The 27,472-nt window shown below is 37.3% G+C and overlaps 1 protein-coding gene and 1 long non-coding RNA gene across 31 annotated transcripts in view; one reads left to right on the top strand and one right to left on the bottom strand.

Moving 5' to 3' along the window:
- Positions 1-27,472, bottom strand: part of LOC105215533 (disks large 1 tumor suppressor protein) — a 119,448-nt gene that overhangs the window by 21,760 nt on the left and 70,216 nt on the right. For 12 of the 29 annotated variants that reach the window (XM_054232082.1, XM_054232084.1, XM_054232067.1 and 9 more), the window contains 7 exons: positions 14,008-14,031; positions 12,626-13,222; positions 12,175-12,547; positions 8,308-8,395; positions 3,064-3,277; positions 1,356-1,781; positions 1,124-1,229 (listed from right to left, as the gene is read on the bottom strand). In XM_054232082.1, coding sequence (XP_054088057.1) covers positions 1,124-1,229; positions 1,356-1,781; positions 3,064-3,277; positions 8,308-8,395; positions 12,175-12,547; positions 12,626-13,222; positions 14,008-14,031 — 1,828 coding nt within the window. The remainder of the gene's footprint in view (positions 1-1,123; positions 1,230-1,355; positions 1,782-3,063; positions 3,278-8,307; positions 8,396-12,174; positions 12,548-12,625; positions 13,223-14,007; positions 14,032-27,472) is intronic. The other 17 variants (XM_054232091.1, XM_054232092.1, XM_054232068.1 and 14 more) reach the window with 5 other exon arrangements.
- LOC114804380 (uncharacterized) lies at positions 6,128-8,726 on the top strand. 2 transcript variants are annotated; one of them, XR_008471468.1, is made up of 4 exons: positions 6,130-6,232; positions 6,342-6,847; positions 6,929-7,125; positions 7,198-8,726. It is a non-coding gene; the product is annotated as an uncharacterized LOC114804380 (long non-coding RNA). The 2 variants fall into 2 exon arrangements; XR_003752588.2 differs by having other exon boundaries at positions 6,128-6,232; positions 6,342-7,125.

Raw genomic sequence — 27,472 nt, 5'->3', positions numbered from 1 at the left:
GATGTGTATGATGAAGACGTACACGTTGACGACGGAGACGACGATGACACCGTTGACAACGGTGTTGTTGTTGATGATGGAGCAATTATGGCAGCGCAAAGGGCCAAGCGTTGATGATGAGATGATGAGGACGGAGACAACGCAAATGTGTGTGTGTTTGTTTGTTATGGTTGTAACAGACGAGCGTTTATATTTATATATATATTTTGTTTTTTTTTAATTATTAATATTTTCAAATTTTATGCAATCACATTCCGTATTATTTTCGTATTGCGTGTAGGTTTAGGTACATATATGCATGTATGAATTTAAACGTATACAGATGATGAACGAACACAAAAAAAAGAAGTGGTAATTTTGTGGACGGAGGACGAGCGGTAAATTGATGTTGTTGTTGAAGTTGATATGAGTTGATTGGACGCCACACAAGTTATATGTTTTTCATACATATTAATTTTATTTTTTTTTAATATTTCGATTTTTTTTTTAAATTTTCAAGTTGTTTGTTTGTTGTTGTTTGTACGTGATGGTAAGTAGTTTGTGTACGTGATTATCATGTAAAAGCAAAAAAATATACAAATTAATAAAAAATATATTAAAAATAATATGCAATAACATAATAAACAAACAGAAATATAAAATACATATTAAACGCATAAACTAATTAATATAAACAATAATAACAAACTAACAAAAAGCGTAAGCATAACAAAACATAACTTACAATATACAGTTGTAAAACAAAAAGTTAGCAATTAAATTATTGTTTTTTGAAAGAAATTTATACAGTTGGGACAGTCGCTCTAAAGTAAATAGGCTGATAATAGCAATAGTAACCAGTGGGGCTACGAACTGCCTATAAATAAAATGGGGTCATACTTAAAAGCCTGCTTGGAAAATAACTATCATAAGTAGGTTGAGAATTGTATCAAGACGCTGCAAAAAGCCTGACACGCAGCTAAATTTACTACAAAAGCGCTTAAAGGCACACACGCACGCACACACTCAAACATACACACGAAATGTTACAACATTTCCATACAAATATTTCAATATTGATTTTTGTACACACTCACGCTCAGAAATTCACATCCAACACAAACACACCCAGGTTGCTACTTACGCTCTTGATCGCTGCCATCTTCGCCCAATTTCTCATCGCGACTCTTCATGAACGGGAATTTCCGTGAAAATGTGAAATTCTTCTTCTTTCGATCGAGCGTTGATTGCTGCACACCATGACATTCGTATGAATTTTATAAAAAAACACAAAAAAATGGTTTCATTACAACAAAATCTTCCATTTATATTAACAACAAACTACGGCTACTCCAACCGATCTAGCGCTACTGTACCTCATTACTGACCTTGTCCAAATTGTTATTGGTTGCGGCATGACCTTGGAACTTAACACTGCGATCGCGTGCGCGCATCTTTCGCTCCCATCGTCGTTTCGATGGCACAATACCGATTTGTTCGTCTTCACTGTCGCCGAGCACGCGACGTGCCTGCCACCACTCATCATCCGATGCATTGGTCACGTGCAGTATATCGCCATGGCGGAAGGGCAACCCGCGTGAGGGGAGACCATCATCACGATTCGGATCGTAATCGAAGAGCGCACGCACATAGAGCGAACGCTTTTGTGAGGTGCGCAACAGTGTGCCCGTGCCGCCGGCCGAGAGCGCAGCTTGCTGTTTCAACTCCTGTATGCGCGCCTCAAAGCGATTGTACTCCTCGGGGCGATATTGAGCGACCAATGTGACAACGCCACCGGAACTCTGTGAATGGAAGAATGGTGGAGGAACATTACTAATCGGAAATATATGCTGATATGAATGGCTATAAGGTAAAATGGTATAACTTGACTTCTGCGGTGAGCTATAATGGGTACATATCTGGGTTGACTTTGGACAATTAAACTTTGACTCGACTTAAGCAGTTGTTTGTCGTGAAGACTGAAAAACATTGGAAAAAACATCGAAAAAGGAATCGAAGACCTTGATGAAATCTCTTACGATTTTAGTTTCCGTTGAATCTCGGTCCTTAGAAGATTTTCAAATCTTAGTGGCCGAAAGTAATATTGTGTTCCTTCACACCTTCAAACACCAGACGAAGTCCAATTGTTGTTGTAAAGGTTACCCAAACCTGCCTGAATCGGCAAGGCAATCGACAGTGTCGAACCAAAGGGAACGGGGTATTAGATGAGTGAACAAGAGAAGGCATGCAAAGAGGTGGTTAGTGCCATGCGAGGACTCTTTGCATGCAGGACATATAATGAGAATGTCGAGATCTAGTCTGGATAAGTAGGAGTTTAACCTGCTGTAGCATGCAGAACGAAGTTGCGCGAGGGTCACTATAGTTTCGCGAAACAACTCGAGCTCTGTGTCTGCGACAGGTGATGTTTTATCGCCATTGACGGGGAGGGAGTCGATGAAAGTGTTAATAGCTTCTCTGTGAATTCCGTTCAGTGCTTGTCGAAAGTCTGTCGCATCCGAAGTCCGGGCCGGGCTCTAGTAGGCGACTCGGCTTACAGTAGTTGACTGCAGGGATGATTTCTACGAAAGCATCTCGACAGAAACTGTATGGAAAGCATTTCGTTATGCTCCTTCAGAGGTAGCATACGGGCCTCATTCTGTAGGTGATCAACCGGAGACATCAAGAGACAACCTGTGGCTGTCCGGAGAGCGGTATTCTGACAAGGCTGAAGCTTACCCAGATGAGTCCTACTGTATTCAGGCGACCAGCGTAGGGCTATTTATGTATACTTCGAGGTAATAATTCCGTGTGAATCGCTAAATATTTCGGGTAAAGCCTTGCCGACTTCTACCATAACTACCATTCAGCGAATATTAAGCAACGTCGAAATTCGTTCTTTTTGTGATTGATAAGTGTCAAACGTGTGTCTTTTCGGTACAACATTTTCTTTTGTAAAAATTCGTGAATGACACATTCCTCTCAGATGATGCCAATGACTTTTATGCCCAAGATGTGGTACGAATAAATATTTGCGTCCCTTGAACTCAATGTATGAAAAAAAAAACAAAAAAACGCTGCACTCACCTTCAACGCCTGAGCGGCCTCCTCGTGCGTAGCATTATTCAAGCTGACATTATTGACGCTCATGAGTTGATCGCCACGTTTCAGCTCGCCGCCAGCATCAGCGGGTCCGCCAGCCAGTATAAATGACACATATATACCTTGGCCATCCTCGCCGCCGACGATATTGAAGCCCAAACCTTGTGGACCCTTTTGTATGGTGATTGTGCGCGGTTCACTAGAATTATGAAGAGAGAGAGCGAAATAGAAAAGAAATTAAGGAAATGCCAAAGTAATTAACACAATTATAAACAAATACAATACAATAAATGATAACGAAGACAACTACGTGTATTAAATAAGTATTGAATGAACAACAACAATAACAACAACACGACAAATATGCATAAGTATGTTCATAAGTAGATGAGTGTGTGTATAGTCTTCGATTGCAAATTTATGTTATGCACAATAGCACATTATATTTTTACAATACAGCTGAAGGCCATATTAGTATGTACACTATGGCATACGCACTTTACGCCGTCAAGTTCAGCCAACACAGCAGCGTTTTGTAAGCGCGGCACGTCGTCAACAACAATATCGCTGCCGTCAAAGCTAACGCACGACTCACTGACATTTTTGCCGCGTTCCAAGCGCGCTGTCACTTTCTTCTTCTTCGACTTAGACGTCTTCGTATGGGACGTGGGCGCGGGCTCCAACTCCAATTTGGCATGCAATGGCAAGGAATTAGATTTCTCGAGTTTATGCAATTTGCGTAGCCGCGATATGCGCTCGTCCATGTTGAGCAAATGCAGCTGCAGGCAACTCATGGTTGCTGTTGTGGCTGTTGGCCTAAACCACTGGACGCTTACTGCTGGCTTTGTTAATTAAAAGATTGACACGCGCTTGTTGATGTGTGAATTAATTCAATTAGCCACCAAATCGATTCGACTTGGCGATTGGCGATTGACAATTTATTTAATACAATGCGACGCGTCCGGTAACGCAGCTGGTTGAACGGCCACCCGCTTTGGACTTGGCTACGCAACGTAATGTGCAATTACTTTCGGACGGTTACGACAGCAGCGACAATGGCGCGCTTTTGCATAAACAAATCCGAGTTTCCAATTGAAAGCCAGTAAATGAGAAAACGTATGAAAAATAGCAAATTGCAACTGGGATGGAAAAACGCGCAACACCTTCGATAAACACAATGGCAGCGCGAGGCGGTAATATAGACGTCGACGGGTGGCGCGCACTGCACACTGCAGCGTAAAATCAACGACAAGCCAAGAGACCAGCTCACGGGCTAATAGTAGTAGTACCCCGTTGCCGTGGAACAGCTGTATCCGTAGGAGCGCCGTCGTCGTCGTCGTGGTTCGTCATCCGACGCGTTAGTGTAAACCAAACTTGTATTGAACAAAATAAATAAATCTATATGTATATCGGTGGCGCACACAAAAAAAAATAATTAAAAGAAAAATAATAAATATACACGTTTAACGCTTGAATAGAAAACGCGAAATGAAATAAAAGTAATCAAAGAGGAAATTAAGTAATGCGGGCGACGCGAATTAATGCGAAAAATGCTCGCGCACAGCGAGTGTGAATTGAGCGCGCGGCGCATGCGGTGGCGCTGCAACAGCGCATACCATTTTGGCTTGCCAGCAGCTGAGACTTGCCTTGGCTGCGCCACAATACAATGTAAAATCACTCAAATATTTTTTTGTGGGCATCCATCAGTCAGGCAGTCAGTTAAGACAGTTGCTTAGACAATCGCGCAGTGAGTTATTCGGTAAGTCAACAGTAGTCCGTCGCAGTTGTGTATTCTCCGCACTGTGTGACGCGCCTATGAATCAAGCGCTGCGACTGCTTATTTTATGAGCGCGCGCCGGATTCTGGCACACGGTACGTATTAGCGCGTTCAATAGGTAGAAATGTGTACATGCAAATATACGTTAAACCGTAGTAAAAAAAAAACAACGAACACCAGTTAGCATTAACGTATACTGAATCATAATACAACGCCCCTTAGCCGCGTCATTCAAACTGAACCGCGTCTGATAAGGTTAACGAGATAACTATGACGCTTCAGTTCGTATGTAAACAAAAGCGAGAAAAAGATTAATGCTTTCTCTTTCTCTCTCTCTATAACTTTTGAAAAAATCCAGTCGCAATCTGTACATAGGGTTGAAAAACTCGGAAATCATACAAAATGAGGACGGACCTGTTGAAGGAGCATAACGTTCTGCTATTCATATAGTTTCTATTGACATCAAAAGTACCTTCCTAAAATACGTCGACGACATACAGGTCTATACCGACCGGACTTTGAATACGATAAATTTTCGACAAGTACCGAATGCCATTCACAGAGAAGCCATTAATACCTTAATCGACTCCCTCCCTGTGAATGGCGAACTTGGAGATAAAACACTAACCATCGCAGCCACACAACTCGAGTTGCTTTGCTAAAATGGAGGGAACCTTCGGGAACTTCGTTTTTGATATTGTATCTGGTTAAACTCCTACTTATCCACAATGAACCTCGACATACCTGCATGCAAAGAGTCTCAGCATGATACTTGCATGCCCCCCAAAACCTTACTCATCGAACACCCCTTTATCTTCTGTCCCCCCCTGTCCGACCTTAACAGCTCTTTTCCAGGGCCTCCCTTTAGATGACGAGCTAGATAGCAAGGGCTTTTTGAAAAGAAACTTCAATTTGAATCTTCTACCTCAAGGATTTGACTGGAATGATTCCCAGAGAGAATGAAGGATTTAAGATCATCTAGCCTTGAGTTTTATACCTCTTCCAAGCGAGCTTTATATGATGTAAATGATACTAACATAACTTGGCTCTCTGAGAATAATATTGCAGTAGAATATTCTATTTCAAAGGGTCACAAAAAGTCTCAAGCGAACAGAGCTTCTTCTGATTGACAGGGTATATATGTAATTTTCATAAGATCCCGCGGGAACGTCACCGGATTGTACTTAACCAATAATAATTTAAGCAGAAACCACATCTGATAACAATTCCACTCAAGCCGAAACCGAAGATTTGTGTAAACAACGCAAACAAAATATATTCGACTGATCACTAAAGACTACAAAGCTATAAAACCAATCTTAATTGTTGTGACACAAAGAGGTTATCAATTTGAATGCTGCCACTGTCATTATAACGGTAATTATGTCGTTAAGCTAATTTTTATTATTGTAATTATAGCACATACATATATACATATGTACACACACATATTTGTATTTGCTTACTGAGCAATGTGTCTTTTCAGATAACATTCTTATCTATTAGCTTGACTAACCCGTGTAAATTTGTCCGAGTCAAATAGGGATTAACTCTAAGGAAATCTGAAAGAAGAAGTTGCGTCAGCGAGAGTGAGTCTACAGTGGGTAAGCGTCTATAGCTCAGTCATTGCAAGAGTGGTGAAGATAAAGGTTGCAATTATGCACATTAAGTGTAGACGTTGCGGTTTCTTCGAAGTACATATAACGCACCAGTGTATCACAACAAGAATTAATTTGATTTCTATAATTAACGATGACTTTAGTGTTCGACTGGATCGCTTCCAAGATATTTGTGGTTAATACTGCTTCAATAATGAACATTGATACATTTGAGAACATTGAAGATACAGAAGAACTTCAAAAACACAAAAACAACGGACAAGAATCACAAAATGCATTGGAGCTCATAAAGTGTATTGTTATATGATGTGTGGAACTGATCACAGTTAGACCCTGACTAATAGATAGAATCCTTTGAAGCAAAATTCAGAAGGTAAAGCTTCTGTATAGAATTGCAATTAGAGGAACGTTCGTGGGAAATAGTGCAGAATAATGTGACAAATTTTAATTATAGCAAACCGAAAGTTCTACCTTAGATCCCTATCAACAATATAAACAAGAAATACCTGGAAAATGGACAGAAGCTGAAGGAGAAATGGGAAAGATGTGTAGAAACACCAAAAAAAAAAAAGTATAAAAGTTTCCACAAAAAGGGGATTGAAGTCTATAATTCGTGAGAATATATAATTTTATATAAATAAACATCCACTGGTAAGTTGATTCATACGAAAATATTTCACAATCAAAATAAAGTTTTTTTCATATCGGTATGATTTTATATAGCGGATATATTGCTTCAAAGCGCAACAACATTTAGGGAGGGCATGATCCACTCCCATAATCGAGCGGCGATACTAGCCATGAGTACGCTGACTATGCGGTTGGTTAAGGAATGCTTATCTTCACTATCAGTGGCATACTTATACTTTTCGATTAGATTGATCGGGGTTCCTGGCGCCAGCAGAATCGCGAGAAATTGCATGGAAACATGTAGGAGGACCGTTGTGCTATTGCTGTTTACTACTGAACAGATGGACCTCGGCTAAGCTGAACGACAGTCACTAGCACTTGCGCAGTCGCCAGATTCTTCTGGCTCGGAGGTCTACCGAGCTCTTCGTCCTCAGTAAAGTTTACCTATCCTTAATTGTAGTGGCTTTTACCTGCCTTTGCCCCAGGACGAGTTGGAATCATCTCATCACTTTCTTCTTGAATGGTCTTTTCCACGCCTTTTCGAGATCAAGAAAAAAATTTCGCGGATCTCACTTTTTCGAACAAATTCGCGAAATAGCAAATATATAAGTGAAAAATCGCAGAATATTTGTAGTACGTTAAGGGCGCTTTGTGGACTCCTAGTTGCTAATTTAGGGGCGATCCTCTCTTCACAAAGGAGTGTCTTTTATAGTCTACGTGTGTTTTACTTTGGTAAACAGCCTTACAACTTAACTTAACCTAGTCTGAATATTCAAAAAAACTTTATTCTTTTACTTTCAAGAACATTAGAGCAGGCCGAAGTGTCTAAGATTTCAGTCCGATAGAGAATCATCAGATGAAAAGATAAGATAATGTAGGGTACACCATATTTTACGACAGAACGAACTTTGTTTAGGAAATCCCATTTCCGATCTCCAAATCGACAACCTATCTCAGACGACGTATTCTCGATTTGTTTTCGTTAAATTTTACAAATTACTTATGCATATTTGTTTTTGAATAATAGACAATTATTAATTTAAAATACAAATACTAAAAAAAACGTTTTCAAATGCAATAAATCATTTAGTCAATAGCAATAAACACATAAAAATATGAATAAAATAATATAACATTACTATACTATAAAATAACAAATACATATATATATGTTTATAGTAGAGTTACAGTGACTGCACTTACCGTGTAATATCCTCAGTGCTGACGGCACGTGGCGTTCCGGGTGGCACAGCGGCCAATACATTCGATGACGCATACCTAGATGCTGGTTCTATAATTTGTGTAATTATCAAAAACCACAGCGCGGAAATTGTACACAACACGCACACACAAACATTGCATTACACGATGGCATTTTTTTTTTGTATAACAGTATATACATTTGTACGTATGATTTATGTATTAACATTGTTTTAGAGATACATTTTGGTTGGTCAACAAATGAGTTTGCAAAGATACGGGAATGAGAAGAGTAAAAGAATTAATGTGTTTTGGAATTATTTTCTTTTTTCTTTTCTTTTTTGAATATAAAGAAAAATAATAAGTAGCATATTGACAAAAAAAACATACACATGTGCATACATAATAAACATTGTAAATTTAAGGAATTTGAGGAATTTTACTTAGACTTTAATAAAAAAAAAATATTTTTGCATAAATATAAAATTTTACTTCGTGCTGCGAGGTGAGCAGAGGTAAGTAAATTATTTTTAAATTTTTTAAATATTTTTTTTTTTTAATAATATTAAAAATTGTTTTAAATATATATATATTTTTTAATTTTTAAATAAATATATATATTTTTTTTTTTATTTTTAAATTTTTTTTTAATTAAATTTTTTTTTTTCATTTTTTAATATATATTTTTTTTAATTTTTAAATATTAAAAGAAATTCAAATAATTGCTTGTGGTTGCAAAAGCGAAGATAAAAAATTTCGAATATAAAAATCGTAAACAGTCTTTTTACAAATTGATATGAAATAACTTCTCATAAGCAGCCGGGGGAGCAGCAGCTACTTACTGAACGCGTGAATGCGAGGCATTGGCGAATCCATGCACGCAGCACAGTGCTAATGCACATAATACGTGACGCCAAACGAATAATAAAAATAGTTTAGCTATTTACAGTAGCCACACATGAATACATATTTGCTTTGCACTCAAGACAAATCGGAAAAAGAAAATAAAATTAAAAGGAAAGAAAATAATATCATAGCCTTTTTGCAAGCTGCATACTTGTATGTGCTCACATTGCGCTCCAGCTAGCATGCTTAAATTCTTTTGCACTTATAATACATATTTATAAAGTATTTCTAAAATTCAAAGTTTAACACTTGCGAAATAAAGAGGAAAGTGCGAAAATAGCGCGCCACATAGAGAATGTGACGCAAAAACGCTGGAAGCATTAAATTTAAAGAATATTTGTTTTCTCTACATATCTGTATGTAGGTGTATGTAGCTATATAATACATTTTAGTGTTTGTGTATTGAAATAAATCTTGTATGATCTTGTTTATATGTTTCAGCATATGGCTAGAGTGATTACAAACATCTGGAGGAGCGTCAGTAGTTTAAGTTATGCATAAAACAAATAAAAAAAAAAACTTTTTACGAGTTTATCAAAAATTCTGAATTCATTTAAGTAACCAGTGGTTTTCTTTTGAATATAAATATTTGGAAAAAACTTGCAACTAACCTCAATAAATTTTTATGATTTTTTAAGTTTATTTTTTTTTGTAATATTAATACTAATTTCACTCAATATTTGTATTAAATATCTGCAAATAAATTTTGCTGGTTAAATATTTTATTTAAGACATACATAGTTTTAAAACCTTGCACTGTGCAACACTCGGCTGAGTATTGGACCAAACTATTTTTTTCCAGGAGATTGAGTCATATTAAAACAAAAAAATCGAAATATTTGAAGTTTGAAAAAAGGGCTTTTTCAAAAAATTATTATTAATTACAAGATGTAGATATAATCTAAAATTTCTCTAAATTCAATGGTATATAAAGCTTTTTCGTCAAGCATATGTGATATATGTTATAAGAGGTCCAGTATTTTTCGAGATACAATTTTTTTTTTTTTCGAAGATCAAACTTTAAGCATTCATAGCATCTGTCATATAAGCTGGACGAAACAGTTTTATACACCATTGAATTTAGAAGAAAATGTAGATTTTATAATTTTTTTTGGATTATTTAGTACCTTTATCCTAAAATTAATTTTTTTTTTTTAATTTCTTTTTTCGATTTCAATTTTGAAGGCAAACTTCGAAAATCGAACAATACAATTTTTTAAATTATTGCTCAATCTCCTGAAAAAATTAGTCTGGTGCAATACCCAGAAAAAAAGTAGATTAGTGTTAATATTTAAAAAAAAGTAAGTACCGTACTTCTGTTAATGATCCAAATTTCATATTTTTAAATAAGCAAATGTTCAAATTTTCAATTAACTCAACTATTAAAGTCAATCGATCGGTTTATATCCGACTATGAACTGTTTCTGCATTCTAAAAAATTTTTGTTGAATGCCTTATATTGCTACAACAACAACAAAGTAATTATTACACGGTCTAATACTAAAGTTTAATCTTTCCACGCTCAAACCGCCCTCTCTACTTCTTCCCTGTGGCTTAACCCCGCTCAAGCAGCTCTTTTCTTGGCCCTCCCATAATGTGGCCTCAAGATAATTAATTTGCATTTTCCTTGCGACCCGATATAGATAGCCATTACAACAATAAATACTACTATTTACTAATATTATACAAAGACGTAACTAAAATTATATAATTTGTTTCAATTTAGGAATTTGGAGGTTATTAAAACAAATTTCGAATAAAATTTTCTGTAAAAAGTACAGTTACTTTTAGATATCAACATTTCTTCAGTTTCTAATTCTAATATTACTTTCATACTCTTAACGATGCCTTTTGTTACTTTTAAATTAATTTAGGAAATATTTCTAACAATTTTGTATATAAAAGGCATTTTCTAGGACCGGGCAACCTCTTAGGTTAGAAAAAAAAAATAAAATTCAATTCAAAATGTCGACAAGGTTACAGCCCTCAGAATCTGATTTTTGAAAGATATCCAGTCTTCGAAATTTCTATATATTATAAAAGTTACTTGTTTGAGCTTAATAGAAAGAAAATAGCGTTAGCTACGCTATATCAATTTGATTATGCCATTCTATTAATTTATGCCAATTGTTTGTTCGATTCGCTACTCGCTAAGATTTGAAGATAGCTATTACAGTGTAAAATATATGTCATAAAGGCTAGATCATGTTTTACGGATCTTCTACTAAATGTTAAACCGAAACATTTAATTCATAAATACAGTACTACTTGTCCAATAAAAAACGAACGAGAGCATATCCCGTTTACCGATTTTCTCACTTTGACGCGCGCTGGAGGATCGGCTGCGTCAGGCAGATGGCTCAAACGCTTCGGACGACCAAGTAGATTCTATTGGCTACCATTACCGACACTAGTAGCTATCCTACCGTCACCAGGAGCGCGACAATCCTAAGAGTTCCATATTGTAATGGGAACAGATTTTTCTCTTAGTTATCAGATAGATTTTCGATATTTTGGCAAACGTTTTGATTAACTCAACGTATTTATAAATTCAACCTGATTGACTGCACTGATATTCTTTACGACGCGAAAGCAGATGAAAGTAATCACACGCTCCAACACATTTGTTAAAATAATAATCTTTTGGATGCAAAAATATCACACACTACTGCTACATATATATAAACTAAATATGTACTACGACTGTAAGGTATATCTTAGCAATACATTGCTTGGCGTTAAACAAATTTTAACGAAAACAGATTGTAGTGAATTAACGCTAAATCAAGTGTACGAGAAGATAGCTGTTTTGTATATCAAATGTAAGTATATCCACGTGTAAACTAGCTGTATGTTGACTTGTATGCATTTATAAATGTTCGATTGTTTATACATATATGTATGTATGTTTATGTATGCATGTATGTATGTATGTATGTATGTTTGTATGCATGTTTGTCTTACGAGGCAAAGGTGAATGGGATCTGGATGTTGATGCAACAACACCAGCTGCTGTGGAGGAGGCGGGTACTGAGGATTGTATATTATTGTTGATATTATTCGTGGAAGCTGTGTGGCTAACATTGTTGTTGTTGTACGTGGTGGTAGTAGTGGTGGTGGTGGTGATTGTGGGTGATGGTGAACGAGCAAAATCAACAACTGTTTTTCCAATATTATTTATCGCACCTGTTGAATGCGAATTAATCGGCGCAAATTGTGGCTGTGATGAGCTGACTGAATGCTGTGTCTTGCCAACGATCAACGTTACTTTGTCCGTAATTGACTTGAGTGTGGCGACCGCTTGCTCGTGTGTCACATTCTCCAGATTAGTTTCGGCCTGCAAACCAAATACAAAATAAATAATTAGCAAAAAATTCTTCTCGTTTGATTGTGCAAAAGTATTGTTCAACATTACCGCATTTGTGCGCACCGCAATCAGTTTATCGCCAATCGAGAGGCGTCCATCGACCGCAGCGGCGCCACCTTCCATGATTTTCGTTACATAAATACCGTTATCGCCCGGTATATGCTGATTACCAATACCGCCGGCTATGGAGAAGCCCAAACCCTTGCCACCTTTCACCAAATCGATCTCGATCACTTTCGGACCAGCGGCAGCAGCAGCCGCAGCAGCTGCAGCGGCAGCACTGCGTGGCAATGTGGCTGATGTGGCGGCAGTAGCATCACCAGCAGCAGCACCACCACCGCCGCCGCCGCCACGTTTTCTTTTCACATGCAATTTCACCACATTGCCGGCCTTTTTGAGCGCATCCACAGCGGATGCGTGTGGCACATCCACCACGGAGACATCATTCACCGACACAATGATATCGTTTATGCATAAACGGCCATCGGCAGCGGCGGCACCGCCCGGTATCAATTTCGTTATATAAATGGAGGTGTCCGTGCCGATGTGTGGATTGTCTGTACCGCCGGCAATCGAAAAACCAAGACCAGAATTGCCACGCTCCAAGGTAATATCCTCATATTGCCAGCTCTCATCACCGTTCACCTGGAAACAAAAACAAAAAAACATGCAATAATCAATTAAGATGAAAGTGTTAATTGCGAAAATTTCAAACGATTGTTATATACGCTTGGTTATAGCGTCACAAACATATATGTATGGGAGCAGTATTGACAACCTGACCATAGCAACAATAACAATAGGCAGCATATACAAGTGTATATATGTAGTTAGTTGTCAGCGCATAGTTACAATGAAGCACAGACATAGGGACAGACAGACAACTTGTCATAGATTTGAATGGCGATGAAAGTGGACACATGAAATGGCGTAAAATATAAATGAAAACACAAATGGACAGTAACACGAGAACATAAATCGATTGAAATGCTGTGATTTAGACAGCACAAACGGCAGCACGTACAACAGTACGAATGAACAAACCCACACACATACACAGTTAGTTGGTAAGTGTTGCAAATTGGCACAATATCATCATATTCACCGGGCAGCAGGCGTGACGTCGATAGCGCGGCACGACTCAGGTGGTGCGATGTGCAAATTGTGCCAATTTGCTTTCGCTAAAAAGACACTTGTTATCATGACCTGGTCATCATCAAGGCAACACAACGTAAGCACCCAGCGCTGAGTATTATACAAAAATAATAACAACAACAACAACCAATGCAGTTAATATGCGAGTACATAATATTAGTTAGCACACACATATAGAGACAGACAAACAAACAGAAATTCTGAACGAGTAAAAATTGAGGAAGAAAAAATAAAAAAAAATCTTTCCTTCTCGTTGCATGCCGTGGCTCGCTTACCTTCGACGATGACGCTCTGTGTATCTGCAAAGTGACAAAAGCAAATTAAGATATAACCAAATATATATATATATATATATTAAGATATAACCAAATATACGGAATAAAAATTAAAAGTGTAAGAAAACTACAAACAAAAAGAGTAAATAAATAAATAAATAAAGATAATAGTAAAGGGGTTTTCAATAAGAGCTCTACAAAAGTCAATGAAATTCTTTATTCCTTGTGAAAGTACATTCGATGTCATTATGTATGGAAATCGATCTTCTTTTGCATGGCCACCAAGGGCATGCTTGCAGATGTCGATGATGCTGAACCCAATTTTCGACGGGTTTCGAACATAAATCGGCCGATACTACTGAAATTTCACGTTCGATATTCGTGCGAAGTTCATCAATCGGTGCTGGCTTGTTGGCATAGTCTTGACGTAGCCCTACAGGAAATAGTCTAATGACGTCACAACCGAGGCGGTCAATTGGCTGGGCCATTTCGTGAGATAAGACGTTCATCAAACTTGGTTTTCAATAAATCGATTGTGACATTCGCTGTGTGGCTTATGGTGCCGTACTGTTGGAACCACATATTGTCCAAGTCCATATCATCTAATTCGGGCCAAAAAAATTCGGTTATCATTGAGCGGTAGCGATTCCCATTCACAGTAACGTGCCGTTCTTGATCATCACAGAAGAAGTACGGAGCAATGGCAACGCCGGCCCATAAACCGCACCAAACCGTAATTTTCTCGGGATGCAATAGTGAGTCTAGGAGTACCTGTGAATTGCTGCCTGACCAATGACGCATATTTTGCTTATTGACGAAGCCATTCAACCAGAAATGAGTCTCATCACTGAAGATGATTTTTCAATGAAAATCCACAACGACGTCACAGAGATGTCCAACGCTTGAGAACGAGGTGTGAGAGACAGATTTGGGTCTTCCCTAATTGATGTGCTAGCAATATTCTCGACACTATGGGCACTTATTTATCTCACTGGCACGGGAACATTTTGTACTGTGCCTACTTTTGTAGCGTCCTATTGAAAAACCCTTTATTTGGTGCAAAATATGTTCTACGTAATGTAGAGTTCTTTGACATTTGAATGACAGCTGAGTAACGCCCAATAACACGTTAACAATAAAAAGGCAAAAAAAAAAAGAATTACAACAACAGCTGCATAACATCAATAGTAATTGGCCGCCGAAGCCATGGTTACACCACCATTGGCATTCTATGTACAATGACCCAATTCACTTAGGAGACTGTGAGGCAGCAACATTTCATTGTTGTACAACATTTATATTTCCGCTGTCATTGCTGTCTTATTAAGTTGTTGCTACATAGCACTAGTATTATCATATCATTATATATGTAGATACATATGCATATATAAGTATGTCTTTTTTTTCAAATTCCTCAGCTGTTTGTGGTCGCCGCGCACGCCCATTCAACGTTTAATGGACATAGCATGACTACCATCGGATATTAGTGAGATAAGCCGTGCCGCCAACAGCGGCAAGCAGACACGGAAGTGTAGAAGATCATTGCCCTGCTGTCTAAACAGTCATTACTTTTGCGGGAATGCGGAATGTAAACAAAACTATATAATGTAAATCTAAAGAAATTAAGTGAAACTAAAATGGCAAATAAATAAATTAAGTCCTTACTTTTGGCTTTACTAGTCTGAGTGCACAGTGGAACGAAGCACAAAACAATGCGGCAAGGAATATTAAATGACAATAGGCAACGAACTGATAATGATGATCACTATTCTGGAACAAAGAACTCTATGTAAAACCAGTAAGGTAGAACTAAATTCGGGTGTAACCGCACATTTTATACTCTCGCTATTCATTTATGTAATTTTATAAAGGAACCCAATTTGACGAATTTGAGAATAACGAAAATCATCAAAAATAGTATATGATTTCACTAATTTTCACTACCAACACACACTTGGTACACTTCGTCCAAGACTATACACGCTCACTCAAGTTGGCTATTAACCGATTTATAAGGTATAAAGCATACCGTATTTTTTGAATAACCAATATTTAGATATATGGGAGCTAGGGGAAGTTATGATCCGATTTTAACCATTAACACTATTAAAAGAAAAATATTCCCTCTGAATTACATTAAAATATCTGAGATTCTTCATGTTCGATATCCGGAGCACTTGGTTCATTAGATCTTGATTTATTTATATATATGTATTTTAAATCGAAGAATAGGCGTGGTTATGAACCGATTTCGACCATTTCCCATCAGTAATATAAGGATCTCGAATGGAAGGATCTATAATGGGAGTTCTTGCAGGGGATTTGTTTCAAAGAATATTGGGCTCGACGGGAGCATCAATATCATTGTTCTAGCCTAGTCAGTTTTTGAAAAGTATATTAACTTTTTAAAGGTTAGGTTCTTACAGCTGAAATAACCAACACTCTCATAAAAAAATATTTTTGCATTAATTATAAAAGATATAAGAAATATAATTATAATTTAATTTAAGAGAGAGAACCTAGCTATTTCCAGCGCACATTTATGGACATAAATTCATAGAATTCTTCAATTCTTCTCTAAAAAAGGTAACTCGGTCAATTAACAACAAAAAGACACAACAACAAACAATTTCATAAGCAGCAATAAGTCATTAAGCATAACAAAGCGCCGGACCACCAACAAAACCAAAAAAATAATAGAAAATTGTGAAATTTAAATAAGGAAAATATGGCAATAAAGCGCAAAAGAGACGACGTGACACACGCGGCATACGGTAGATTTAAATAACAATAAGTACATTCTTAGCGAAATTTACTTTGTCAATTAACTCCGAAACGGACTGGCGGCAGCTGGTGTGCTTGTTGCCAACTTCAGATCACCGTGAGTCAGTGAAGTCAATTCGCCTAGCGGCCAGCAGCCATTTGGGCTTTCTATCTATTCATTCATTCCGTCAAATGTACGTTCATCACGCGGTGCAAATCATGCGCACCAGACAGCCAAGGAAGTCAACGATTTCTAAGTGACATGGTTTTGTTGTTGCATTTCTTTTCATTTGTGTAAATGAAGAATAAACGAGCATACAAATGCTAAACGGATTACGGGATAAAAAGCGAATAAAAACATTTAATTGTAAATGAGAAGATTAAAAGTCAAATACATGGGCGACAGTGGACCGAAAGTCTGCTGTTTAGAAGCGCGGCAAAAGGTTGGCATAAATTACTTGAGGTGCTACTTTAATTTGTGTAGAAAGAAGCAACAGCTTTGCTAACTTTCCAATTCATTTTTAGAATGAAAAAAGAAAGAAAAGTTGGAACTTGATAAGAAACCGGATTCTGATATTGTATCTCTGAACTTCAACGTTAAATCAAACATAATTATTTGTTGGAAAACTAAACAAGAGCTGCCTCTTAGCGCCACCTAGAGTAAGCTTTAAGTAAAAATAAACATCGAAAAATAAAACTTCGAGCCAAACAAGTAAGGCATGGCTAAGTTCGGGTGTAACCGAATATTTAATACTCTCGCCATTTATTGATGCAATTTTATTGAGAAAACACACAATTTGACCCATTCGGCATAAAGTCCAATAAGAAAGAGTAACGAAAATCATTATATATAGTATAAGAGGGCTGAGGTTATTCCTATATCGATTTCACTCACCACCAAGGTACACTATATCCATGACTATACGCTCACTTAATTAGAAAACCCTATAATTAGGCATATGGGAACTTTAACCCGATTTTAACCATTTTTGGCACAGAAACATTAGAAGAGAGATTAGAAGAAAATCTGAGTTACATTAAAATATCTGAGAGATTTTCGGTGAAAAATTACCCTTAGACATTGAGTACTTCATGTTCGATATACGAGGCCGCAAAAGTTATAGTCCGATTTTGACATTTTTTCCACAAGTGATGCCAAAGCTCCAATACAGTGTTTGTGTAAAGTTTTATTTCGCTTCTTTATCGGTTCCTCATGTATATATGTATTATAGAGTGAATGAATCAGATGGAATTCGAAATTGAGTCATAATTGGTTTACCTTTGTATGAGATTTTACCTATTTTCATGGAGTGTGATGGAGTACGTAAGGGAAACGACTGCAGAAATTTTGGTTTATATAGCTTTATTGGTTTGCGATATATATATATATATATAACTCCATAGCTAATTCGCTTAGCTTTATGATTTATAAACAACCGTTATGTGTTATAATACTCCCTTAGCAAACTTATGTGCGAGAGTATAAAAACCATATTTGATCGACTTCTACTTAACTTTTTCTGTAAATAAGGTCTAAAAATCATTCATTTTCGTTCCAATAACTGCAAGGAATGAGATATGAGCAAGAAGTAATGAAATCTGGAAAGCTCGACATAACATCATTTTTATCACCCTTCATGAAAATAGCAACTAGTTGTTAAAAACCATTCAAAAATCGAGTTTTAATTCCTAATCACTGTATTTAAAATTCTACTCCTCCTGTAGTTCCAAGCCATGTACAATATTTTGATTACACCGTTTGTTGACCTCAACAGCAGCTGCTAAAAGTTTCATCAACTTAGTTAACGTTTAGTAGCTGCTGCAATAACAATAACAACACTTGCATATTTGGAAGCCCCTCTCTCTGGTCATATTCGAGCGCGATTTAAGACAATATTTTCACAATTAAAAAAACATTTCATTAATTTTCAGTTAAGTAAAACCAAAAAAATTTCTCACACGAGTTACAACATTAGCATTTGAGGCATATAAATTGCAATAAAATTTCTCCAGCAATTAAAACAAAATTTAATAAAACGCGCTAAACTTTAGTCCGTGCAAAAAATTGCAAACCCTACATTAGAGGTAAGCGAAGGTTCAGCGCAATTTTGTGGCTTTAATGAGCGCTATGCGAAAGTAAATGCATTAAATAAATCTACTTTAATGTAATTATATTTGTATTTCCATACAAACACACACACACACACACATTTCCACCATTTGTTGTTGGACGTTCCACTTTTTTCCGCGTGTACTTAGTAATTTGCCTTCTGCTGTCGACTGACATTGTTCATTATGGCAAAGTGGTGATGGACGTTTGCGCTGACGCTAACTTACTTCACTCACTGCCTTAACGCTGACACACACGACGGGCAACTTAAATTAGTTTTAAGTACAAGTACATACACACCACACACTTTACTACCAAAGTGTTCTCGAACTTAACAACAACAAATCAGATTTATTACATATGCACAGGACGGCGATAGCAGTTAACGCGAGGCCACTAAACTGCGCTTGGGTAGCGTACTTTTATTAACCCTTCAGGGCTCTCAGCGATTTGGTGCATATAAGCAAATATACTAGGGTGGTCGAAAAGTTGCCCCTATGGACTTCTTTGTGAATTGATAATATTAAGTGCCTTAAAATGTTAAACTAAGGTCCAACCAGAATTAAACTCTCCTCCTGATCCATTGAGGACACATAGAGACATATGTATGCAACTGACACTGGCTTTATTTCAAAATTTTGATAGGCGTCTCAATAGTTCCGACGAATAAAGATTTATCCTGCCTGAAGCCGTTCCGCAGTATGGCCGCTGGACTTCATAAGAAATATCTTTAAGGAATAAATTCGGTTCCACCGCAGTCGGGTCCGTTTTACGGACTTTTTATCAGACTAAGGATTATCAAGTCGGCATTCACCAAAATTTTTGTGAAATATTACCCTTTAACGCCAAACAGCCAGAAAATACCTCAGGTCCCAGGTTGAATTCAATGCCGGCTTGGAGTAGGAGGGTGTAGAGCAACCCTGCTGCAAGAAGTTGATCCAATGCCATACAACTGGACTTAGTACTTACCGATCCAAACAGAGTTAGATCGTCAAAGAATCGGAATTTGGTGGGATAACATGCGAGTCAATTCCGGTAGCATAGAACCGACTGCATTGGGAATTGGGAATATTTTCCGTATGTCGCTACAACAACAGTAGTATAAAGAGAACGCACCCTATAAGTTCCGATTCAACCTCAACCTATACCTATACCCCCACGATCCACCCAGAAATCAGCTAAGACGACCCTATAAACTGGGAAAGCCATTACATTTTATGCTAACTAATATATTTTTCCAACTTACAACAAAAACTAAAAGCATAGTAACTTGAAGAAATCTTATAATCAATGAAGCCACTGATTCAAAAAAAAAATGTCTTCGACATTGTGGATACTAGTCGCACCACCCTAATATCAAGTACAAAAACAAAGTTACATAAATATATATATCCATCCGTAAGTATGTTTATGAGAATTTCGCATGCAAAACGTGTGTATTTCCAATTGACTGACTGCCGCTCAAGGCATAAAAATCACACGAAAGCAATGCCACTAACCCCTCACACACGCCCAACACCACCCTCTGAGTTGACATTTAACATTTTCCATATCCTCTCAAAACTGATGCACGCGAATTCGCTAACGATAGCCTACTTACGATTGTTGCCATTTTCTAGCTTTAAAGTAATTATAGCCCTAAGGGTTGGGGAGGGGCCGGAGTGGGGAACATGAAAACGTCATTGCTCCATATAACTGCATTCGCTTAAATACAAGCAATTTTTTTTTTTGTTACGAGCTACACATGCAAGCAAGGGGTGTAGGAGGCTAGAAAATGCTAAGTTTTAAGATTGTTGGTTAGACACGCTAGCGATTAGCATTTGTATGTATATAGGTATATGGCATGTACTATGTAGGTCAGCGCAAATAAAGTGCACGAAAACGAAAGTAAAGGAAAAGATTTAGAAATTTGAAAAATATCCACAGGAAATATCACATATATTTTAATGAAATATTGAGTAGAGTTGCCACAACAAAAATATTTAAATAAAGGGTTATTCAAAAGTGACGTTACAAAAGTAGACCGATAGGAATCCCGCTCTTTTGAGATTTCTCTTTAGCAAGGTTTGCTATTTCATCTTGGAAAGATATATGATCCAACAACGCGTCGAAATTATTTAAATTTACTACCGAAATTCGGAGTCAGTGGCCTCAACTTTTAGAGCGCTAAGTCAAATTTATGGTCATCATAATCGTTGTGCCAGATCAACAATTGAACAATTATCTTCAGCGATGAGGCTCATTTCTGCCTGAATGACCTCGTCAATAAGCAAAATATGCGTTATTGGTCAGGCAGCAATCCACACGTACTACATGAGTCACCATTGCATCCCCAAAAAATTACGGTTTGGTGCGGTTTATGGGCCGGCGGAGTCATTGGTCCGTACTTCTTCATGATGATCAAGACCGACACATTACTGTGAATGGGAATCGCTATCGCTCAATGATAACCGAATATTTTTAGCCCGAATTGGATAATATGGACTTGAACAATATGTGCCAAGCGACGATTGATGAAATTCGTACGAATGTCGAACGTGAAATTTCAGCAATATTGACCGATTTATGCTTGAAAACCGTCGAAAATTATGTTCAGCATCTGAACTCACAGGAATAAAGATTTTCATTGATATCCCAAACCGGTTTTGTTTTATTTCAAGGGCTCTTATTGAAAATCCCTTTATAAAGTGAATTCGTCAAAACACTTAAAGCAAGATGAAGTGCGTTGAAAAACGAATACTAGATTTAGTATATTGTACATACAGTAAATTAAAAAAAAATGTGTTCCATAATTGTTGGCCTAACCTAACCGGAATGGGTTCGTAATTTTTTCCTTCGAACGTATGACAACAATAACAAATATGTCCTACTTCCATTTTCGGGCCTTCTAGGATTAGTTGAACAGTTCTCCCAAAGCTACTTCAGTGCTAAAGACACAGGCCACAGATAAAGAAGACTCAGATATAAAGAAATGCCACAGAAATGGCAATAACAAAATGTCTCTTGATATCTCCTCAAAAACTCCTACACAATGAGGCCTATGTAGATCAGAAACACAGCGACTTATTCTCAAAGCAGTTTCAGTAAGAAATTTTTTTAGAAAATTTAGGAGAATTAGTTTCCAGTGTACTAGTTTACGACCAGTTATTGAGTGAAACGGTTCATTTCTACCGGCAGCCATAGTTACAAAGTTACTAAGCCATTTATAGGCGGCTTTATACGGAGCTAATGCTGGTCATATCAAATACTTACATATATAAGTATGTATTATTATTGTATATGTATATTTATTTATGAAACCACAAATGCCTCAATTAATTAATGGCTAACCTGGTCTGCACTCAATTAGCCTGATGAACAAACTAAACTCTATTCCGCTGAGAGCAGGGCTAATAAGCGTGTAGGCTATTAAATAACAAATATTTATATGTATAAATGGGTACGTGTGGGGCAAGTAGCGACGACAACTGGAAAGATGTTATTCATAAGTTGTGTATGAAGAATATACATACATACATACATACATATACATAGAAAAAAGAGACTCTACAATTGTGGCAGAAAGTCGCGGATCGATTGTGCAAATTGTACGAGAAAAATAAGTAAATTAAGCGAAAATAAATTTATAAAAAATATTTCATATATTTTCGTATCGATTTTGCGACACATGTTTGTAAATACGACTTTAAATGAAGAATTGTACATATGTATGTATGTATATATTATATACAGTTGCACATTTGTATGTAAGTAGAATACTGAGTGAGACGGCACCACACCCAAATTGGTGCTGGAGACGACTTAACAATAATAGACTGTCTGATAGCAAACAAGCTGTTCCAAGCTGGACAGCACACACAAACACACATATGAGCACCGGTGGCGCTGGGTAAGCGCTGAGGCATTGCAATGACTAAGTGCGATGTTTTAAATGTTAGCATGTGAAACAAGTGCATAAGTACATATATCTGACTATACAACGTTAACGTCTAATCACTCATGGCGGTCATTGCTGCCAAATGCATTGCTAATACTACTTGCATGCATACATATATACTGCATGTGCTCATATTAAATTTATTTATACATTTATATTGAGTTTATAGCATTTTATGAATTTTTATTGTAGCCAAAGGCAGCACATAACAATTTTGTTTTTGGTCAAGGTGACTATGGGGGTGGCGGTAGTGCAGCTACTGTTTGGTGCTGACGTATATTGTACAGTTACATATGTTGTTAAGTGATATAATCACTTATATCATATCATATCTCATAAGCATATCTAGGCAGTACACTTCATTTATATGTATATCTTATCGCACAAAATCACATATATAGTATAATACAAACAGGTATTAGCAGTCATTTTGGTAAACACAACATTCAATTACTTTATTTTACTAGTTGCTTAGTTGCTGCATAGCCACACACGTTTTATGTAATTTTAATCACAACCAAAGTCATAAGCAAATGATAACAAACCACGCAATTGCGCCCGAATAATACACACGGCGAGTATGATATTGTATTAGGTGCGCGTAATGTATTATATTTATGTTTGTTATGCTTTTAGTGTGGTATCTGAAGAATGTCATGTGGATTTGAGAAGGAAGCAGCGCATAAAATTATTTAAAAGTTAGACCAATTATTTATATATGTATATATTTACACTCATACACAATCACATATGCATATACAAATATGGCATACATTGTAATTGTAACATTTTTTTCACACTTTTATGTGATCATGCATGCCTGACGATTGGAATCTCAGTGTGCTCTGCCCAATCCATAAAAAGGGAGATCCCACAATCTGCGCCAATTACCGTGGGATCAGCCTTCTAAATATCGCATACAAGGTTCTATCGAGCGTACTGTGTGAAAGACTAAAGCCCACCGTCAACAAACTGATTGGACCTTATCAGTGTGGCTTTAGACCTGGAAAATCGACAACTGACCAGATATTCACCATGCGCCAAATCTTGGAGAAGACCCATGAAAAGAGGATCGACACACACCACCTTTTTGTCGATTTTAAAGCTGCTTTCGACAGCACGAAAAGGAGCTGCCTTTATGCCGCGATGTCTGAATTTGGTATCCCCGCAAAGCTAATACGGCTGTGTAAGTTGACGTTGAGCAACACCAAAAGCTCCGTCATGGTTGGGAAGGACCTCTCCGAGCCGTTCGATACCAAACGAGGTTTCAGACAAGGTGACTCACTATCGTGCGACTTCTTTAACCTGATGCTGGAAAAAATTATAAGAGCTGCAGAGCTAAACCGAGAAGGTACAATCTTCTACAAGAGTGTACAGCTTCTGGCGTACGCCGATGATATTGATATCATCGGAAGCAACAACCGCGCCGTTTGTTCTGCTTTTTCCCGCATGGATAAGGAGGCGAAGCGAATGGGTCTGGAGGTGAATGAGGACAAGACGAAATATCTCCTGTCATCAAACAAACAGTCGGCGCATTCGCGTCTTGGCTCCCACGTCACTGTTGACAGTCATAACTTCGAGGTCGTAGATAATTTCGTATACCTGGGAACCAGCATCAACAACACGAACAATGTCAGCCTCGAAATCCAGCGCAGAATAACTCTTGCCAACAGGTGCTACTTTGGACTGAGTAGGCAATTGAACAGTAAAGTCCTCTCTCGACGAACCAAAATCAAGCTCTACAAGTCACTTATCATTCCCGTCCTGCTTTACGGTGCAGAAGCTTGGACGATGTCAACATCAGATGAGACGACACTAGGAGTTTTCGAGAGGAAAATTTTGCGCAAGATTTATGGTCCTCAGAACATTGGCAACGGCGAATGCCGCAGACGATGGAACGATGAGCTGTACGAGTGTTACGACGACATTGACATAGTTCAGCGAATAAAAAGACAGCGGCTACGCTGGCTAGGTCATGTTGTCCGAATGGACGAAAACACTCCAGCCCTGAAAGTGTTCGATGCAGTACCCGCCGGAGGAAGCCGAGGAAGGGGAAGGCCTCCACTCCGTTGGAGGGACCAGGTGGAGAGCGACCTGGTTACACTTGGGATCTCCAACTGGCGCCGAACTGCAAAGGAGAGAGACAGGTGGCGCACTATCGTCGATTCGGCTATAACCGGCTAAACGGTTGCAACGCCAATCACATACATACATGTGATCTTTCAATGCTAAATAATATGCTACGAATATACCTTACAATCAGACATGCATATATTATATACTTTTCCAACTATGGTTACTACTTTAGTGCCAGTTTTTGTTTACTTCTGCTGCTTCCATTCGCTGACCATCACTAGGTGCTAACTTTTCTATGACACTTTCGTTAGAGAAACGCAAATTATAGTTGATATGTACGTATGTACGCCCAAGTTTATTATTATTGAAAACTAAACATCGTATGGAGTCATAAAAAATACTTTTGATTTATAACTGAAGACGGAAAAAACTTGGTTAGTAGTTAAGCCACTTAACTAGTTCTTTAAAATTAGAAAGAGACTAAATGTATTAACTGCTCTTGGAGCCAATAACAAAGCATATCTCTACTGGCTAAAGGCTTTATCGGTCACGATTAACAAAATTATTTTGCTAAAATGGACTTATGTCGTTGTTGTTGTAGCGGCATAAAACATTCCCCAAATGATTTTGATGATTGCTGCCGATTTAACAGTCTTTTGCCGGATAAAAATCCGGGTACGTTCCGTTTACATAGAACCGACTGTCTTGGTGACATGTTGTATAAAAGGCTAGGAAAAGATCTGTACTATAGCACAGAGACTATTTAGACCCCGAAAGTTGTCCGACAGTCGATCGACGTTCGCCGGAAAGGAAAGGGTGGTTTATACGGTCAAGAATGTTTTAGCAGTTTGAGCGGATACAAAAAATACAACAACAAAAGCTGTGTATAAACTCAGTTAAAGTGTACAAGATGCAAAAGAAAATATTGGAACACTTCGTGTATGGCAACCGGTACAAAAACTTTAGAAAAAAAATGACTTAAACATGCTGTTTACATAAAGTAATTAGCATGTCTATGTCAAAATTGTATATATGATTGTGAGAAGATAATTAATATTTAAAATTAATATGCACTAAGAAAATATTGTAAAATTGTATATAGTCAGCAAACATTTATATATTTTACACACTTGCACTTGGTATATTTATCTCTCAATTTGCAGATTTACAAAATTTTCTATATTCACAAGCAATACAACTGACAGCAAGGCAACAAACTCACCACGGGTCAGTTGAAAAACAATAATGACACATCACAGAAATGTCCTTCAAACGTAAACAAAAATAAATTAAGCGAACATAGGAAAAATATGAAATGAAAATATAAAATAAAATAAAGAAAAAATTATTTTTGTTTATATAATCATTTTAATAATTTTACTGCTACGGTGGGTGGCATAAATGTTTACAGGTTGCTCACTAGCCGACAAACGCATAAATTGCACACATATATGCATGTACATAATATGAATGAAGACGTTAATAATGTGCTAGAGCACGGCATCTGGAATTGGCTGTTTCTTTAGATAGACAGTATTTAATGGAAATAATTCACATATTTCCTGTGTTTAAAAAACCGTACATAAAAATGCGTGAGCAAATAAAAACTGTTTTATGAACAAATATTTTTAGCTTAGAGATTTTTTTTATCTCCGCGAGATTCCACCCCATACAATGTACTAAAAATTGTGGCAAAGCGCAAAGAAAAGAGCAAAATTATATTATTTGAGTACAATTTTGGCTACTTGCCATTAAAAAATCATGAATTCGAAAGTACAACAAATAAAATAAATATGGAAAAAGTACGCAATTCACACGCTAAAAGTCGTAAAAAGTAGAATATATATGTACATATATAAGAGCACACATTAAACCACTAAAATCTTAAATGTAAAATGTAAAATATTAAATATTGTATACGTATAGAGGCTGAAAAATTTCAAAATTGCAAGCAAATTGTGCAGATCCCAAGTGATAACTTGCAAAACAGGATATGCAAAGTCTACCTCTAGCAGCTTCCTGTGCAGATCACACTATTAACTAGTTAAGATTCACCCAAGCAAGGGCGATAGGCGAAAAGTGTGAACGTGGAGAGAATGTGTGTGTGAGAGAGAGTTGGCAAATGCCATAAGAGTTTTCTATTTTCAGCAAATATTATCAGATGTGAATCAGGTTCAACACGTTTCTTCAACAGCACCAGCAGCAGCAGCAACATTTGAGGAAGAATAAAAGTTGTAACAAGCAGATCGCAGCCAAAAAAAAAGTGAACTAAGAAATACAAAAAACTAGTGGAAGGTATGTAGAGGAATTCCTAAGAAACACAGATAGAAGCAATAAGTAAAAGTCAACAGTTTCACTCGGTGCTGGGTACACAAGTGGAGCAGCGTGACGCACCAAATTGGCTATGACTACAGCTAGTAGGTACATTGCTAAAGCGTGCGCGAAAATATCTTTCAAGTTAGACAAAATCAACGAGCCACAATAAAATAGCAAAAATTCTACAAGTTGTTAGTGTAAGTTCAACCACGCGGAAGATACCTACGTACCATGATCAACGCGAATGCTTGTGCTGCTGTCAT

This window comes from Zeugodacus cucurbitae, chromosome 5 (assembly GCF_028554725.1).
Source record: "Zeugodacus cucurbitae isolate PBARC_wt_2022May chromosome 5, idZeuCucr1.2, whole genome shotgun sequence".
In the NCBI taxonomy this organism is placed as follows: domain Eukaryota; kingdom Metazoa; phylum Arthropoda; class Insecta; order Diptera; family Tephritidae; genus Zeugodacus; species Zeugodacus cucurbitae.
The sequence above is the reverse complement of the archived record's forward strand: the minus strand, read 5'-3'. Positions and strand labels throughout refer to the sequence as shown.